This window comes from Fundulus heteroclitus, chromosome 3 (assembly GCF_011125445.2).
Source record: "Fundulus heteroclitus isolate FHET01 chromosome 3, MU-UCD_Fhet_4.1, whole genome shotgun sequence".
Lineage (NCBI taxonomy): Eukaryota > Metazoa > Chordata > Actinopteri > Cyprinodontiformes > Fundulidae > Fundulus > Fundulus heteroclitus.
The window spans coordinates 9,874,981-9,891,362 of record NC_046363.1 but is presented as its reverse complement, the minus strand read 5'-3'; the positions used below and the strand labels follow the sequence as shown (position 1 = coordinate 9,891,362).

Here is a 16,382-nt window from a genome sequence, read left to right as displayed (position 1 = left end):
CAAACTGGATCACAATGTAGGATCCAGAGTTTAGTTAAAACTACCCCAGCTTCTGTCCCAACATCATAAACTCAGTGCTTTTTGGGGGCAAGCTAGCAGCTCAGCACCTGCATGGGGCTACGCTGTGAACCAAAGTCAAAGTGAATATTTATGTAGAATTACAATACTCTATTTCGTCACACTGTTTAAACAAGTATGTGTGTGTTTTTAAGCACTGCTTGTTCTGTATGGGTACATCTGTAAGGTTAACTTGATACGCAACAACAGGAGGGCAGCTTCAGCTGGGAATCCACAGATAAAATTTGTCCCATTGGGATTTCAACACTGAGAAACATAATCCACCTGACATTCCGACTCCTTCTGTACTTAAAGAGACTATTAGGGTAAGAGGACACATTCTTTCAGTTTTGCTGTGATGTGGTGAATATTATGGCATCTAACAAGAAAGATTAATATAAACTGACTAATACTGGAGTTTTGTAGGAAATATTTAGGATTTAGGAAGTTTAAATGCTGGAATTGCTGTTAGATGCCTTAATTATAGGGCCTTTTTCAAAATAAAGGATTAAATGGACTGTAACAGGAAGGATTAACAATTCAAAGAGAAGCATTATGTCATGGTTATCCACTTTGTTTCCAGTGACCCATGATGCTTCGCATGACTTGAGTTTGCAGCAGCATTCTTAAATGTAAATGAACGGCACAAACATTGATTGAGATTAGATCATTGGGATGATGAAAATGACCCATAGAAATGGATTCTGATTACATTTACCAGCATACTTAGTTATATCAATGTGAATATGATCAATCTGGTTAACGTAATTTAATTGAGGATGGATTCAGCATTTTCTATACTTTTAAATTTCCGGGAACTTATCAGTTGTGTGCTTTACAAATATTGAATTGAAATTTTCTGTTGTATCTTGAGAATGACATGAGGCACAGAAAATGGAATGGATATCACACACTGATAAATTGTCACCAATCATAAGATAAAACTACATTTCCTATAATTTCTAAACCAAGAATCACACCTGAGCTGCTGTCAGTATGAAATGAAGGTCTCTTTAAATTTAGATTTCTCCCCATGTACCCTCTGAAGCCAAAGTTCCCAGGTGCAGCCAAGTTCTCCGGAGTCCTGCTAATTATCTGTTTATTTCACTCAGATGTGTTGAAGCAGAGACATATATAAAAGTTGCAGGACACTGGACCTTGAGGGCTGGAGTTGAAGAATCCTGATATACAGGAAGCAGGTTGACGTTTGACCTGAAAGCTGATATTCAAAGATCCTCTTTAACTTTTCTGATTGAGCTGTAATTATCTTGATATCATTAACTGGGTGTGTTTGCTTAATCTTTCCTGACTGCTAACTTTATCACGAAAACAACACAATACCAAATTGAAAGCTGTCACAAAAACCTTCAATTTTATTACAAAAACCTTGTTTCTGTACAAGTGGATGTAAAATGATTAGTGAGCATCGTCTACATAGTTGCTAAATATGTCATCAGGCTGGGTGCTGGGTGTGGAAACAATTACAGTACAGAAAGATTAGGGTGCATAGCAATAGGACAGAAAGCTGGCTTTTTGTATTTTATAAGTAACGGGGTATTCTGAAGTCCAAACATGATCATGTAAAAACCATTTCAACCTTAAAACGATTTTGTTTGACAACTGCATAGACTAAATACAATGAGCAACTGTCACAAACCTCAGGTAGATAAAGTACAAAGCGACCCTTACAAATACAGCAGTTCTATTGTTAACATATTGTAGTAATAATTGGTGTATAATGAAAGGTCAGAGTATAAAACAGGCACAGTACTCTGTGCAGAAAATTATAATTCACAATTTATACCCACACAACAAACACATCTTGCAGGATTATTAGCAATCTTGAATGGAGCTTATTACGCATTTCCTGGACATTTTACTGCATTTGTATAAATGCTTCTAAATGCCCAACAAGTAAAATATGTAACAATTAATGTTGCTATAAAAAAAAAATCATATTTAAAAAAAGGAAATGGTTCATTATCCCTGTTACCCTCTTGCCATCAAATGTAACTGTAAAATATCTCAGTCTTGATAACAAATGCCAAATTTGCTTCAGAGGAAAACATAACATGTACACAGCAAACAGACACATAAAAGTGCATATTCATATAAGAACAATGTGCTAAACCAGAAACTTGTTGTAGAAAGTTATGTGTTTTTAAGAAACCAACAGACATATGTTCACAGTAATGTTTCAATAAAACACTTCCACAGGCAGAACCATTCCTGAGAAAATAATCTCTACAGATCAACAATAGCCTTTCATTTTTCAGTGCACTGCTAATAACACAACCTCCAGTGTATAAAACACAAATGCATGACCATTGGAAAATATGTAAAAAGGTAGAAAACAAAATCACAATGTGGTCCTGCCAACAACGTTGCCCTTATATCAGGAAAATTAATGTAATACAAAACTCAGGGCAGCCCAACATGGCTGTCACTTTAAGTGCTGTGAAAAGTTATTTGGCCCATGTAGATTTTTCAGTAAACACAAAATACTGTGTTCAAATGAGGATTTCAATTATTAAGATTAAAAAGCTATCAAAACGAACTTGCCCCAATTGAATCATGTACTTTGATTACTTTCAATTGCCATATCAGACCTGTTGAACCTTTAACTCATGTAAATAAATCCTGGGAGACAACATGAACGTTAAAATATCACAAAATGCAACACATCATGCCCCGATGGCAAGAAATTTAAGAACTAATGAGAAACAAACTCATTAAAGCAGCACAGTGTAACCTTTAGCCATTAGGGGCACTAGACCAGTAGCACCCAGGTTTAGCATCCACTAAGGCCGCTGTCGCAAAAATAAACAGTCTCCCTCCGTGTTTTGGAATCTGATAGCAGACCACTTTGGACCAGCAGATTGAAAAGTCATAGAGTTACTTAAAAGGACAAGGCTACATTCAACACTCTAGGTTAAATCCTACATCAGAGAACCAAAATAAAAAAATGTCTGATCGGGTGTCATATCTCTTTTGTTGCCTGACAAATTCTAGCCCGGTAACTTGGCACTTAGTTCCTACAAAACTGGAAAAAATAGACTCAGACATATTCTGTATACAACAGGAAAAATATAACTTACCAGTCTAATAATAATGATGCATAAAGAGAATGGGTCTTGCATCCTGAAAGCTCTTTCATCAAACACCAACAAGCACATTTTTTGGCAAGATCCGCTTTTTTTTCTTTTCTGCCTCCTCAGACATTGGCTCAATCTGAATTCCCTGATATAACAAGGATTCTTTAGCCAAAGCAGAAGTGTGTCAGCGGTTGCCATGATAAGTGCTGTCCTAATAGTGCAGTCAATAAGGAAGGAGGTAGGAAAAGTAGCCTGTATGCTCCCTCCCGCCGCTAGTTTTGCCTAAGAACCCCGTGACGTCCCTTTCCAGCTGTAAGAACCCTTAATGTATCCCACAATCCTTTGTGTGACATAACGTATCAGCACAGCCCCTTCACAGAAATCAATGAAAACGTCTGCAAAGCAGAGAGCGTTTACGCTGTCGTTCATTTTCGGAAGGCTGTAGGCCTGGATTTGACTCGCTTCACCCATGTGCCTTTCCATTACATAACGATGTCAGCGTTAAAGGCTGTCTGATTCGGCACAGCACTCCAAAGCTCCTTTCCTCCCCATCAAGGAAGAAGCAGGATCTAGAAGCTATTATTAAAAGGTATTCGGATGGAGCCATAGTTTTTGGCATTTTGCTTGCCTTGGGCAATGACAAACTTTGACTCGAAGATGAGAAAAGTAGCTGCTGCAAAGTGGCGGGCTATGTCACATGACCCATCCAGCAACGTTTCCAACAATCTGAAGTTACATAGGCAAGTTTCTGAGAAGGGCAAGCAGCACAGGGCGTCGATACACTCCAGATTCTATATATTGACCTGAAAAATCCTTTATATATCTCAAATTATGCTAATACTTGGCTAAAAGCTTACATGGTGCTGCTTAAACATCTGTCAGTCGGAAATGATTAAAACTAGCCATTAGATACCATAGATGGTTGTTGTTGTGTTCAAGAGTGGCACAACCAGTAATTAGGTTTGATGTGCAATTACTTTTGCACACAGGACCAAAGTGGTTTGGATAGCTTCTTCCTCCAATAAACGAAATCACCACTGGTATACTGTGTTCTGTTTTACTCAGACTATTTATGTCTGATTTAATAAGTCATTTTGTACATTTTGGGATCTGTGAAGAGTTTGATGTTCTGAAATATTCCAGTGTGACAAACAAACATCCAAAACATAATAAGTCTGTAAAGGGCCTATTTGTTTTCACAGCACTGTGGTTTGGTTTGGTTTAGTTTTATAATTATCATTTGGACATTCAGGAAGAATCACACAGCAAAACCCCTTCCTATGCCGACCCCTTGCTGTTCTTTTACTAATTTTGTCAACTTGGAAAACCACTGCAATAATCCGCTATTATCTGCATTAGCTTATTTTCACGAAAGCACGGAAGAGTGAAACTGAACAAAAGCAGCACTGAATGGAGGAAGGCTCTGGCTACCATGCTGTTATTGTCCATGCAAAACTTTCTATGTAATTGGATTAATGTATAAAATCCCAAAGTGGAAAAGGCTTTAGCTGGGCCCTGAATGGACTCCCCATTATCTGCCCCATTATCTGTCTTCATGTTGGTTTCTTACAGTCACAGCCTATTCATTATCAATTTTCAGGATCATCATTTTATCAGCTGGTCAGTCAATAAGACAACATTTCTTCTCAGGTTATCTTTTCCTTTCTATTTATGTCAGTGTTCCGCTACTCCAGAGCTTTGTTTTGGTGGAATGCTTGCAGCAGAGACAGAGGTTGTCATGTTGGCAACTTCTCAGCTTCATCTGAAAACAGAAGACACAGAATTACCTCACCATGTGGTGTTACCAAAGTGAATGGGGCAACACCAGAGGAAGCATGAAAAAGCAGATTTCCTGACCTGAGGGAGAGGGGGAGTTGTCTTCCCCTGCTGAGACAAACTGCAGCTCAGAGCCTAGAGCAGCTATAGAGCTCCTAGGACGGATGCACCGGTCACCTGAGAAACTCCGTAGGAGTAATGCCTAATGGCAGAGACAATAAATACACCAGTTAGTATGACTAAGGCAGTACTTCTAGTACTCGCAAATAGTTTTCTATTATTATTTTGCATTTAGTAACAAAGTTAATTCTCAACATGTAACAACACAACATTTGAGCGGGCGTAGGGAGGATCGGGGTCTTTCTCACACCCCTGTTCTCCGATTGCAGCCTGGAGTCTGGGACCTGGAGGAGGAGTGCCCCACCGGGTCCGGGGTCTTGGCGGAGGGTTGTTGTGGGGCCCGGGGGAGTTGCCGGGACTGGGGCTGACACTTCTGCTCTCCCCAAAAAGGGGTGGGGGGAGGGGTGGCTAGGGTATCGAGGGGGAGGGAGTGGGCCTGTTAGGTATTTCGGGGGGCAGGGAGGCTGTGGTTGGTTGGCCCGTACGGGTCATGTTGGCCCCATCCCCAGGTGGGCTGTGCCGGGGGTCGTCTGGTCCGGGTTCGGGATGGGGGGTCGGGACCGAAGCAGGTAGGTCGGATTGTGGTGGTGACGCCGCCACCCCCTCCAACACCTAATCTGGATTTCAGGGATGACCTACTGGGCCTGGGGGCCTGGTACACCTTTGGGGTGCCGGTGCCCAGACCTGGGATTATTGGATGTGAGTGTTATATGCGAATGTGTGTAGGGCGTTGTTTTTTTTTGTTTGTTTGTTTTTTTTTTTTTATTGGAGAGTCTGTGCGTTGTGAGTGGGGCACTAGGGTGGGAAGGTGTGAATGAGACTGTGTGTGTTTCTTTTTTTTTTTTTACTTGTCAGGTTTGGGTCCAAACCGCTCCCTCTCCCAAGCACATCTCAACTCTCCGCTAAGTGTGGAGCCCATCCCCCCCATCCTGCACCCCCCTGCTGGCTGGCGCCTTGGCCCGCTGGTGAATTGGCGGTCCTCGGGTTCGGGGGTAGATGCCAGGGCGGGTCCCGGCTGATTCCTGGTGGCTGCATCGCGGGGCCTGGCCCCCCGGGGCTCCTGGCGCCCCTGGGGCCCATGGCCGGTTCCACTTCAGCATAGCTGGCTGCCGGCGGAGCCCACAGGCTTGCCCCCGCGGCTCCTGGGGGCTTCGGCATTGCGCCGGCTGGGGGGTTTCCTCGGGGCCGTCTCTCCTCTTCCCTTGGTGGGGGTTCAGATTTCCTGTGTTGGCCCCTGTTGGGCGCCCTTGCTTTGGGGGTTCCTTTGGGTGTCTGGGGGGATGGGTCTTTGGCTCTTCACAACCACTATTGAGCATTTTTCGTTTGGATAAACTTTACATACACACGTGCACTCTCACAAACACCTACAGGTGCTGGGTTCCAGGTACCCTTCTATACAGAAAGCCCATATTTTTTAACTTCACATACCACATTATACATGTCAGATTAAATAATAATACATATCATTCATCAATGGTATCATGGTGTTACTTTATTGTATCTGTTATACTATATCCATTGGTTGTGCTGTTCTTTTTACATCTCTCTTTGCAGGTGATGAAGCAGACTGTAGACATGTTATCATTCTCTCCCTTTTATCTCCTCTTTCTTTCACCTTTTCTCTTTCTTTTTTTCTTCTTGTTCTTCCTTTCCTCTCCTACTTTCTCATTTGAAGTGTCCACATAATTTGAAATACTCCCTGCATGAATCATAATAAAACAATGTACATGCATAAATCAAGCGGAGCACTATGGTCGAAAGCCGTACTGCTCCACTTGTGAAAGTAAAATCTGTTGAGCTCTTTTTGGCATTAGGACAACAATCCTTATTGCCATATTGCTAGACAGGACACTGGGAAGAAAAAAAAGTAATAAAATTAATTCTATCTATCTATCTATCTATCTATCTATCTATCTATCTATCTATCTATCTATCTATCTATCTATCTATCTATCTATCTATCTATCTATCTATCTATCTATCTATCTATCTATCTATCTATCTATCTTATTTTGTATTTAGCTTCTTTCTTGTGTTCTTTTCTCTTTGCATTTAGGTTTATTGTAATATGTTAGTTCCAGGCTTTTCCTCTTTGCTTTGTAGATCAGCTCATATCAGCTCGCTTCCCTGACACAGCTGATCCACATCCCTGATTAACTCATCTGCCTCCTTTGTCACTTTCAACCCCTGCCTTTGTAGATAAACTCCCTAGTTTGCATTGTTCTTTTTTGGATTCCTCTGATCCACTCCTGTCTTTTCCATGCCCTGTTCCCTTCATTCCAGTAAGGCTGATTAGTTGACTGGTTGAAAACTTACCTTGCGAGTCATGGGGCTGGTGGGGGCAGAGGCGCTACTGTAAAGGCTGAGGCTGGAGTTCGACCTGCTCACAGTCAAACCCTTAGTGGTGCTCCCTGTTGGTGATAAATACTTCTCCTTGATCTTCAGGTTGGTTCGACCCTTGACTGTGGAGATGGGAGAATAATTTTACAAAATTCTATAAAATTGGTAATTTATCAATTAATGGTGAATAATACTCAACAAAAATGATCATGCATTCATAGTTGAAATAAAAAATATTCTTGTTGACAAAATTGACTTTATATTAATTATTTAGGTCTATCTAATTGATTTATATGTCCTGATAAAATATTATAGACAGTGGTGTACCCAGCCTCTCGGCCATTGAAGGCCTGGAGATAGGTACCAGCACCCCTCGCAACCCCATGAGGGATAAGCGAGTCAGGAAAAATAAATAAATAAATAAAATAAAATAAAATAATAATAATAATAATAATAATTATATATATATATATATATATATATATATATATATATATATATATATAAACATTTATTAATTTTTTTGTCAGACAGACCTCTGCAGGGGTCATTCTTAACCAGGAACTCATCGAGAGCTGTCCAGCCTCCTCCAACCCGAACCATCAATGTGCTCCGCAGGATTCGAACCATCCGAAGTTGTTGGGAATCACCAAACTGCACCAAATACAGGAGGAAGGAAAATGTAAATAAGAATTTACAATGATACAGATGAAATATATTGAAATATATTTAAGATTTGTTGTTTTGCAAAAGCTCTTCATACCCCATAGTTTATATCACATTTTTTCCCCTTTACAAGAAAATCCTTTATTGTATTTATTATGTAAATTTGTTGGGAGTTTATGTGTTAGCCCAACTTTGTGCTAAGAAGTGCAGGGAAAGATTAAAGAGTCTGTGTTTTTTATATTTTCAAGTGACCTAGTCTGGGTATTGAGAATGATTGTTTTTAGTTTAATCTCAGCGTAAAATATTGCCAAATTCCAGCTGTGTTATGAAAATAAAATTAACTTGATTGTTTAGTATTTTACCACCTAAACAATCAAGCCATTGCCAAGCATTTGTAATCTACCATAGATTTGTTGATGTTAAATTTTCACACTTTTGTCATCAGAAAGAAAAATGAGTGTGACATTTTGAGTTACCCCCCCCCCCTTCTCATTAAGTCAGTGCATATGGGATTTGCCAATTGTTTTTTGTTTACACCTTTAAATTGTTAGTGCATAGTTAAATCCCACGCAGGATAGCAGAAAGTTATTGTCTTGGAAACGAGGGCAGACACACAGACTCTCAGTACATTTTCTGATAGTAAAAAAAAAGAAAAATACATTTCCATGAAAATGACAACATCTATGCTGTTATTCCAGCTAACCATGCTCCACTAATGCAAAGTAAACCCAGAGTCACAAAAGCATTTCAATCCCTGTTAGATTTGATGCTTAGGGCATGAGGGAAATGTCATGGTTTTTCTTCAAATGTGCACATTTTGAATCTGAAAAAAAAAAACATCCATCCATTCATACGTCCTACCATCCATCTGTGGGGATAATGGGTCAAGAAGCAAAACCAATACATGCCTCTCCCCAGCAACACCCTCAAACTCATTCTGGGAGATTCCAGGTAAGGAGTATATATTCCCTCCAGCGGGTCCTGGGTCTTGCCCAGGGTCTCTCTTCCCAGTGTGACATGCTTAGACAGTCGCAAAAGGGACTCACGGAGGGAGGGCGGGGGAATCAGAGGCTCTAACCGCCTCAACTGGCTCCTTTCGATGCGAAGAAGCAATGGTTCTATTTGAGCTTGACAGAGGTCCTAACCCTATCTCTAAGGTTGGTTTTGGACCCGTTGGGAAGAAGTTCATTTTGGCCTCTTGGATCTGGGTTAACTGCATTCGCTTCATTCAAAAATCAACATTGTTCAGTTTAAAGTTCTCAGAAAAGTGAGCTTTACCCATAAACATGTTCATAATTAACAATGCTCTGAAAGGATCTCTGTTGGAAATGACAGCTGTTCATTGTGTATTTCCTAAATGTAGACTTTGGAGGAGTGGCAAGAAGAAGGTCACTGTTAAATTAAGAACTATGAGGTGTCTTTTTTGCAGTTTGCCACAAACAATGTAGGAGAAATGGCAAACACATGGAAAAAGGCCATGTGGTTAGACACCAAATTCTACCTTTCTGAGATCAAGTAAAACACGATCTGCTAACACCCTGAACCACCACCCACATCATGCTCCCACCACGACCATGACCTGATTCTAACCGACAACCTTTGAGGTCCACAGACATTATCCATCTAGTATCACTGACCTATTTTACCACAAAGACATACTACAAAAAACTTGAAGGTGTAATTGTAAAGTGATTCTACAATTTCACAATGACCAGAGGTCTGATGCACTTTGCATTAAATTACTTTGCATTAGAGGGACCAATAAACATAATAATCAAATGTCATCTTTGACATTTGATTGTAATAAAACGAAGTATGTAAACGTCAAAGGAGTAATGGTATAAATACTTTTGCAAGTCGCATCATAGAGCTGGGGAAGCTTCAAATGCTTTTTTTTGTTTAGGTTTACAAAGTTTTAATTGATTAAAGCGACATGTAAAAAAAACATTGAGTCTACAAAAATGACTCACCCTGTATCTATTGGCACTTATTTGTTCCACCTGGAATCTCTTGGGGCAGTTACATTGTGATACCTGTCGACTCACCTGTGGAGATAAAAACAAAAACATACATTAGTGACGACAATGCCGAAGCTTTAAAGTGAAGTGACAATGCAACCTCTGAATTTACCTCTTCATTAATTTGATCTGCATCCAGTGCTTTCCTATAGGGGTCTCTGCTAGGATGGAGTGCACTCACAAACTCATAGTAGTCAATGAACCCATCATTGTTCAAGTCAAAAATGTTTGCCACTGCATTCATCTCCAGAGAGTTGGTTGGAAATTCTAAAATTGGCAAGCAGGGAACAAAGCAAAGATGTATTACAATCAATAACCATTGCTGCGGTCATCGATTGCAGGTTTAGCGTGGGAAATTCTGGCAAGAGAATTTTACTTGAGGCAAGGACATAATCAATGAACTCCTTCCGGCTGACCCGGCCATCCTGGTCCCGGTCAATGCTACGGAACACGTCTAAGATCCGGGACTTCAGATGACTGATCCACTCAATGTAACGCTTTCGCCAGACGTTGAAGTCAAAGTTTGCAAATTCCTCCATCTGTAAAGATAAACAAAGCACAACAACCTTTACGCAAAGTAAAGAATATAGCAGTTACGCTAGTTTTCTCAGCAGGCTAATATTTTTAAATCAAAGTTTTTTTTAAAAAAAAGAGCAGTAACCTCTCTGAGCATCTGCTGGTGTTGTTCCAAGCGACTCTGTCTCGCCACAGCCATGTGCCAAAGTTTCTGCCACTGACTGACCAGCTGAATGAGCTGTGGGGTCTGAGGGTCAAGGTGCTCTAAGGGGACCGGTATGACAGGCGGCAGCTTCATAGTGCTCCTCCTCTCTGGAAAGTGAAACAGTCAGACAAGAGTCCAGATATAATTACTATCTTCTGGACCCTTATAGGTGCAGTTGATGTTAGTGATTGACGTTAAGGTTGCAGTTCTCTTACTTGCAAGTGGCCTCTTGATGGGGGAAGCTTGACGCTTGGGAATGGTCTTGTGTTTGCAGGATTTTGTGGCATGTACAATCTCTGGGAATTTTTTCTTCATTTCTTCCATGAACACCTGCAGAGAGCATGACAAATGACGTGGCAGCATAAGTATGCTGTGAAGCAGCGCCCAGAGAGTTTGTGTCCTCCGCAGAGAGCTTGGTTGTACCGTGTGCTGCTCAATAAGTTCTTGGTTCTGCTCTGTTCTCTCGGACAGAGGTTCTTCCTCCCTGAGAACGAGAGCCTCCTCTGCTGATGCGATCCAGTCCAAAAGTCTCTGGACTTCCTCTTTTTCTGCTTCCAGGGCTGTCAAGCTGGCCTGGATCTTCTGAGCCTGCTGCTGGGCCCATGTCTGAACCTGCCTCCGAAAACAGGTAAGAAGAGCATCTCTTGAAGGTTAACGTTTTTTTTTTTTTCATTTTTCTTTTTATAGTTAACCTTTATTGGATCAACAATTGTCTTACAGCAGTTACTGGATTGAAGTCATATTACTGATGTAACACTTACCTGAATGTTAATATTGTCTTTAGAGCACCTAATAGAGATGCACTGAGAAAAGGTTTGGTAACTGGAATAGCTTTTTTCGGTGACCAGGTGGTTGGAAACACCCAAAGCTAAATATCTAAACACATCTTGTTTAAGTGCTAACAGGTAATGCTAACAATACTCAAGGGTGTGGATGCTGTTACCGAGTAAAGACAACTCAAGGTTAACTATTTTAAGTACCAGCTGGTGTTCAAAACTAAAGTCCAAAATTAGGACGCTAATTTAAAGGGAAATTTTAAATAATGGTGGAGTCATTTTTGCAGTTCATTTGGGGTTGGAAAGGGAGTCATAGGTATTGTGTCCCAAAACCTATGTTTTGGGACACAATATACTTGGAAATGGTGGCAGCCTTTGGGAAGCTTAGAGTTGAAGTAGGGATCTACCTTCTTGAGAAATTCTAATAGAGGTAGCTATTTTAGTGATGCTGAAAAACAAAGAAAAATTAATACAGCTAATAATGTTTATATAAGATGCTAAAGACATCTCAATGCATCAACTCTTCTGTCTTTGTTTTAAAGTATTTGTAAAATCGTTTTTTATTGATTGGTAATGGCAGAATGGCTACAAAAACTTTTATCTCCTTGCATCCTCTTATTATAGTTCTTAAGGGTAAAGTGTCCTAAGGTCAAAGCTTTACAAAAAAACAGAGATTGGAATGTGGATGCTAATCTCTGATCAGTGCATTTGTAGCTTTTATTATGACATGAAGATACCCACCTCCTCATAGCGCGTCTTGGTGACACTGATCCAAGATTTGAGAGTTATTATGGAGTTTGGGTGACCAGTGGCCAGAATCTCCTCACCCAGATTCTGGATGTTCTCCAGCTCTACCCCTTGAGCATGCAAGGCACGTAGAGACTCCTGTGAGGAACAGAGACATGATTGATTTCACAGTTTATCTAGTAGCAAAGGTGTTTATCCTGAAATGCCTAAAACACTACTTTGTTATTCTCATGCATGATGAATGCTTGATGTTCAGAATAATTCCCCTCAGACACCACCTGGTTTCATCGCCCTTGGGCTTATCAACAGCTGCTTACTCAGCTGCAGACCCCCCCCCCCCCCCCTGACCTTCACAGAAGCAGATAGGATGGGAAAATAAGTTCTTCCTCCTTGGAGCGCTAAAGTATCTTGTCATACTGACCTCGTGTTGCTTCTGGAAGGTGAGCAAACTGTCCTCCTCCTCTGGTATGACCCCGTATTTTAGGACCCTCTCTGCTTCTGTGAGCCTCTCCATGAAAGAGTGAACCAGACCATCAAACTTCTCAGCCTGAGGAGAATGAAGGAAAAGACACATTCAGGAGAGCGAGGCACACATACAGCTCATGATAAGAACTGTTTCACAAAAGTGTTCAGGCCACTTCAGCTTTATCCATATGTAGTCCTGTTAAAACCACAAATCTGAATGTATTTTAATGACTAATGGTGGTAGATTTTAGATTCCCTCACCTGAGCTATTCATTTTTGTAGCCCTTCCAAAGTAAACAAATCATTTGGCCTTCCATATCAGGTGGATGGCTCTGTCTGGGTAGGGTTTATGGTTGTAGCAGACCTTTTCTTTTTCATTTTCAGAAGACATCATGAACAGTGCTCTGTAACGTTCAACGGTTTTGGGTTTTGATTTATAACCTGCACAACTTCCTCAGACCTATCTGCTGTGTTTCTTGTTTGCCGTGCTGCTGCTTGTACATTAATGTTCTCTATCAATCCTCTCAGGTCAGAGCAGATATATTTAGGGTGAGGTTAAACTACATGCTGGTCTAGTCCATTTACTCATTAGCAATGGGAATCAATTACAAATATTTGCTGCATTTTTGTTTTTTACTATATGCGCCATTTATGTTGCTGTGCCACATAAGGTTCAAATAAAATATGCGGAGGTTATTGGTTTTAATGTAAGCAGACGTGAAGAGGTTTCTTCAAATTCCAAAGAAAAACTTCCACTTCCAAATATTGTTTTCAAATAAATGTTTTAAAGTTAGCTTACTTTTCACCTGATACAGACTACAGTCTGAGAGTACATCTGACACGGAGCACACACAGAGCAGTGGTACCTGCTGAAGTGCGGCCTCCAGTCTGTCCTGTTTGCTCACTGACAGTCGGCACACAGCGTCCCAGCGGCCCTCCAGCTCCTCCATCTGCTCCTGCAGCCAGTGAGCATCGGCCGTGCTGCTCCTGGTCAGATCCCGCACAGAGCGCTTCAGGGTCCTTATGCATCCGGCTCGTTTTCCCAACTCCTTCTGGAAGGCCTTCGAAAAATAAACAGCAACATTGGACATTATTCCCCATCCAATCCAGATGACTTCAACTTTTATTAAAATCTTGGGCTGACATTTTCTTGAATTGGTAGCAAAGGGATCCGATTTATGAAAAAGGTACCTTGTGTTTGTCTATGAGGTTGGTGACCATGTCTTTGTCGCCACCAACGGGAACGTCCTCGGCCAGGTGGGGCTCTGCTCTGTACAACCAGTCATTGAGCGCGTGCAGAGCATCGGTGAATCTTCCTGAGAACAGCAGGGCTTCCTCCAGCTTATGTTGTCTTAAAGACACAAAGCACACAGACAGCAACAGTGGTACATTTTTTTTCAGACTTGGCTCATCAGCAGGTAGAAATATGGGTTTGTCCTCTTTCAGCCCAGTTGTACCTCTCAATGGACTTCCCGGTGATGGTGTCCCATGTGTCTTTGAGTTCAGCCAGCAGGTTTTCCAGATGCTGCCTGTCACGGCTGCTTTGAGCTCTTTCATGGAGGCTGCGGCCGCTCTTCGACGTGGCGTCATACATGGGCCTTTTTGATCTTAGTAGTTTCTGAAACTCCTGATAACAGATGGAGAAGTTTTTCAATAATCAGATACATTCAAAGAAAAAGCATGTTTAAAAACACAACTGTTTTATTTTGCTCCTAATTAGAATTCAAATTCAAACTTCATTAATTAAATTCAACAGACATTAATTGAACCATTCCTGGTATGGAGGTAAACACCTGCGGTTGCTAAACATTGTATCAACACAATTAAAATAATTTTTAATGAGATGTCAGAGACATTGCTGTGCAAAAACATGACTTGCAAAAAAAGGCAAATTGATTTCTTTGGAAACACGTATGCCCAAGAAAAACATGGACAGTCATGCTGTGGAGCTCAACTGCTACATGTCTGGAAGACTGTGTTTTCTTATGTCAATTGTATGTTTGTCTATGTGTAGCAGCTTATCACCAAAGGAAATTTCTTGTACGTGTAAAATACTACTTGGCAATAAAGCTCATTCTGATTCTGTTTCAGTTTTTGTTTTCCCCTTCCCCTTTTTTCTTATTCCTTGTCGGGTTCAGAACACAGGCTGGTGTCAATTTGGAGTTTTGAGCTCTGATTTGATCATTAATAAGGACCAACCGGGACTTAAGTCTGCTCTGTAAAGGAAGGTCACATGTGGGCTTAGAGTCTCCTTCTCCTCCTTGCTTGTGACTGTTTGGCACACATGTTGCTGCTCTGAACGATTTTATTTAAAGTTTTGTGGTGGGAGAGCTTGGGGTAGCCTGAGCATCACCAAGGTACCTTTCTGTTTGTATTATATATAATAAGGACGTAAAAACATTTTGCTGGTGTTTTATTTACTTTTAGCTTCTGAAATGTATTAAGTTATTCAATACTCTAATTTTCAACCAGTTAAGAATTTTTTCAACATTTTGGTTATTTTGCGATTAATAGTTAAGATTATTACTCAGGGAGAACCTCATACTAGCAGAAGTGTACGTCAATAGTTTTTGCACCTTCTGTTCTACGAGTTGCTGCTTTATCTCCTCATGGGACACTCCGACCTCCTTATGTGTATCCAGCGTTTGTTCAACCTCTGTCATCCAGTCCACAAGGAGACGCCAAGATTCAATAAACTGGGGAAAAAAAGGGGAAATAAAGGTGGATTGAATATGTATGTGTGTTGTTTAATAACGGTGAAGCTTCATCTTTACCTGTTTAACATGTTTTTTGACATCCTCCAGCGCCCTGCCTCTCTCCGACGTTCGCTGCACGAGCTTCTTGTATCGATCCTGAACTGTCATTATTAGGTTGTGAATAACATCGCAGTCTTCCTTCCTGCTCAGCTCTGTTAGCCTACAGCCTGTATTCTCCACTGAGGTCTTCTTCTCACTGTAGCCATTTATCTCATTCAGCAGGATCTGTGACAAAAAAAAAAATACATGTTTTTTTTAATCATGAAAACAATCTTTTAATGAATAGCAAGACTTTGGCTTGAATTATTTCATAAAATCACCTTATGTTCTTGCAGTTGGGTGGAAACTGTGTCCAGAACAAAACTTGGAGCAGGGAGAACCCTAATAGACTCTTCACACTCGCTCATCTTTTTCAAAAGTTCCTGGACACTGCTGTGAAACTCCTTGGCCAGACTCAGACCCTCTGTAAGCTTAGCCTGCATGCAAAGAATTGTGCCACAATCAAGCACTGAGGTTCTCAATAATCAAATAGCATGCTTTAAAACTAGATTTACTAGACATAACATTTTGATTGCGTGAAGACTAATTACTTTGCGCTCCTGGACTTTGCTGTAAACAGATGTCCACTTCTGTTCCAGTATAGATAAGCTGTGCTCCGTGCTTGACCCCCTCACGAGGTCTCCTCGCTCCAGCATCCCAGTAATGGCATTCCTCACATTTGTGTAGGCTTGAACTTTAGACTCCATCTCATTACACAATTCCTGTTTGTCAAGTGAAAAAAAAAAATCATCAAGTCAAAAAAGTTTTATAAACATATTACAACTTATGTATTTAAAAATATTAGC

General features: G+C 40.8%; 1 protein-coding gene across 1 annotated transcript in view; it reads right to left on the bottom strand.

Moving 5' to 3' along the window:
- Window positions 1-1,402: 1,402 nt before the first annotated feature.
- Window positions 1,403-16,382, bottom strand: part of macf1b (microtubule actin crosslinking factor 1b) — a 24,652-nt gene continuing 9,672 nt past the window's right edge. The window contains exons 15-33 of the mRNA XM_036129916.1: window positions 16,128-16,298; window positions 15,858-16,013; window positions 15,556-15,762; window positions 15,358-15,477; window positions 14,239-14,408; window positions 13,973-14,132; window positions 13,648-13,842; window positions 12,738-12,863; window positions 12,311-12,454; window positions 11,217-11,405; window positions 11,009-11,123; window positions 10,734-10,900; window positions 10,449-10,611; window positions 10,185-10,339; window positions 10,025-10,099; window positions 7,925-8,042; window positions 7,365-7,510; window positions 5,010-5,130; window positions 1,403-4,914 (exon numbers count right to left, since the gene is read on the bottom strand). Coding sequence (XP_035985809.1) covers window positions 4,889-4,914; window positions 5,010-5,130; window positions 7,365-7,510; window positions 7,925-8,042; window positions 10,025-10,099; window positions 10,185-10,339; window positions 10,449-10,611; window positions 10,734-10,900; window positions 11,009-11,123; window positions 11,217-11,405; window positions 12,311-12,454; window positions 12,738-12,863; window positions 13,648-13,842; window positions 13,973-14,132; window positions 14,239-14,408; window positions 15,358-15,477; window positions 15,556-15,762; window positions 15,858-16,013; window positions 16,128-16,298 — 2,724 coding nt within the window. The 3' untranslated portion in view covers window positions 1,403-4,888. The remainder of the gene's footprint in view (window positions 4,915-5,009; window positions 5,131-7,364; window positions 7,511-7,924; window positions 8,043-10,024; window positions 10,100-10,184; window positions 10,340-10,448; window positions 10,612-10,733; window positions 10,901-11,008; window positions 11,124-11,216; window positions 11,406-12,310; window positions 12,455-12,737; window positions 12,864-13,647; window positions 13,843-13,972; window positions 14,133-14,238; window positions 14,409-15,357; window positions 15,478-15,555; window positions 15,763-15,857; window positions 16,014-16,127; window positions 16,299-16,382) is intronic.